The following is a 1,177-nucleotide window of genomic DNA, read 5'->3' on the forward strand; positions in this document are numbered from 1 at the left end:
ATGTAAGATATCTATATTAATTTATCATAAAATATAAAGATATCTCGATATTGATTTTGACTAGTCATAATTCTGGTTAAAGATATCTCAAATTCCATCATAATTCAAGATATCTTAAAGAAGCGGATTTGAAACTTTGGATGACGTCATTCCAGGAGGAATGCAGGGTTTTGGATTCTTCGCTTTTATTCTGTTTTATTGTGAAGGGTCGGCTTCCGGTTGCGCAGCCCACCTGCGGCCGCATTGACTCAGCTCTGATGCCAGTCGGCATGACAACGCGCTCTCCAGGGCAAACCGGGAACAGCTGATGGAGGAAGAGGATGGCAGCTCAAGATGGCCAGTAACGGAACCAACGCTGAAAACGGAGCGGACGTTCGCCCCGGGATCAGGAGCGCCACCGGTTCGGTGCAGGTCCCGGCCATGGAGAGAGCCCGGCCTATCACGGTGAAGGTGTCCGCAGTGAGCCTGGCGCTCAGCTCGCTGTCCTTGCTGCTGCTGGTCACCGCCATCTCCACGGATCACTGGTACCAGACTGACACGCGCAGGCACAAGCAGAACTGCGACGGTTCCGACTCCAACGACCAGAAGAACCGGGAGATGCCCATCTACCACCTGCCGCTGGTGGACAGCGGCGGCGCCGCGGCCCGGCAGAGGGACGTGGCGCTCATGAAGCCAGTGCATGTGGGCAGCAGGGAGGAGGAGCTGCTGGAGAACTGGAGGGCCATCCTGGGGATGGGGATCCTGGAGACGGAGTGCGGCAGGCCGCTGTTTTCTACTCACTCCGGCCTGTGGAGGAAGTGCTACTTCAAGGGAATGGACCCGGACATCGACAAGCTGATCGATCGGGGTCCGCGGACACACACACACGCACACACACACCAGATATACACACCCAGCCCTCTGTTTATATAATTTACCTGATCTGAGGAAGGAAGGTTGGATGGATGGATGGATGGATGGATGAATGCTTTAATGGATGGATGGATGGATGGATGGTAGGATGGGTGGAAGGATGGATTCATTGGTTGATGGATAGATTGAAGGATGGACGATGGATGGATGGATGGTTGGATGGATGAATGAACAGATAGATGGATGGATGGATGGATGGATGGATGGATGGATGGATGGATGGATGGATGGATGGATGGATGCATAGTTTGACTGATGGATGGAC

General features: G+C 53.0%; 1 protein-coding gene across 1 annotated transcript in view; it reads left to right on the plus strand.

The window, feature by feature from the left end:
- The first annotated feature begins 251 nt into the window (after positions 1-251).
- tmem178a (transmembrane protein 178A) overlaps positions 252-1,177 on the plus strand; it is a 9,163-nt gene continuing 8,237 nt past the window's right edge. Inside the window, exon 1 of the mRNA XM_015371422.1 lies at positions 252-847. Within this exon, the coding sequence (XP_015226908.1) occupies positions 334-847 (514 nt within the window). The 5' untranslated portion in view covers positions 252-333. The remainder of the gene's footprint in view (positions 848-1,177) is intronic.

This window comes from Cyprinodon variegatus, unplaced genomic scaffold (genome assembly GCF_000732505.1).
Source record: "Cyprinodon variegatus isolate N-32 unplaced genomic scaffold, C_variegatus-1.0 Scaffold58, whole genome shotgun sequence".
Classification (NCBI taxonomy): domain Eukaryota; kingdom Metazoa; phylum Chordata; class Actinopteri; order Cyprinodontiformes; family Cyprinodontidae; genus Cyprinodon; species Cyprinodon variegatus.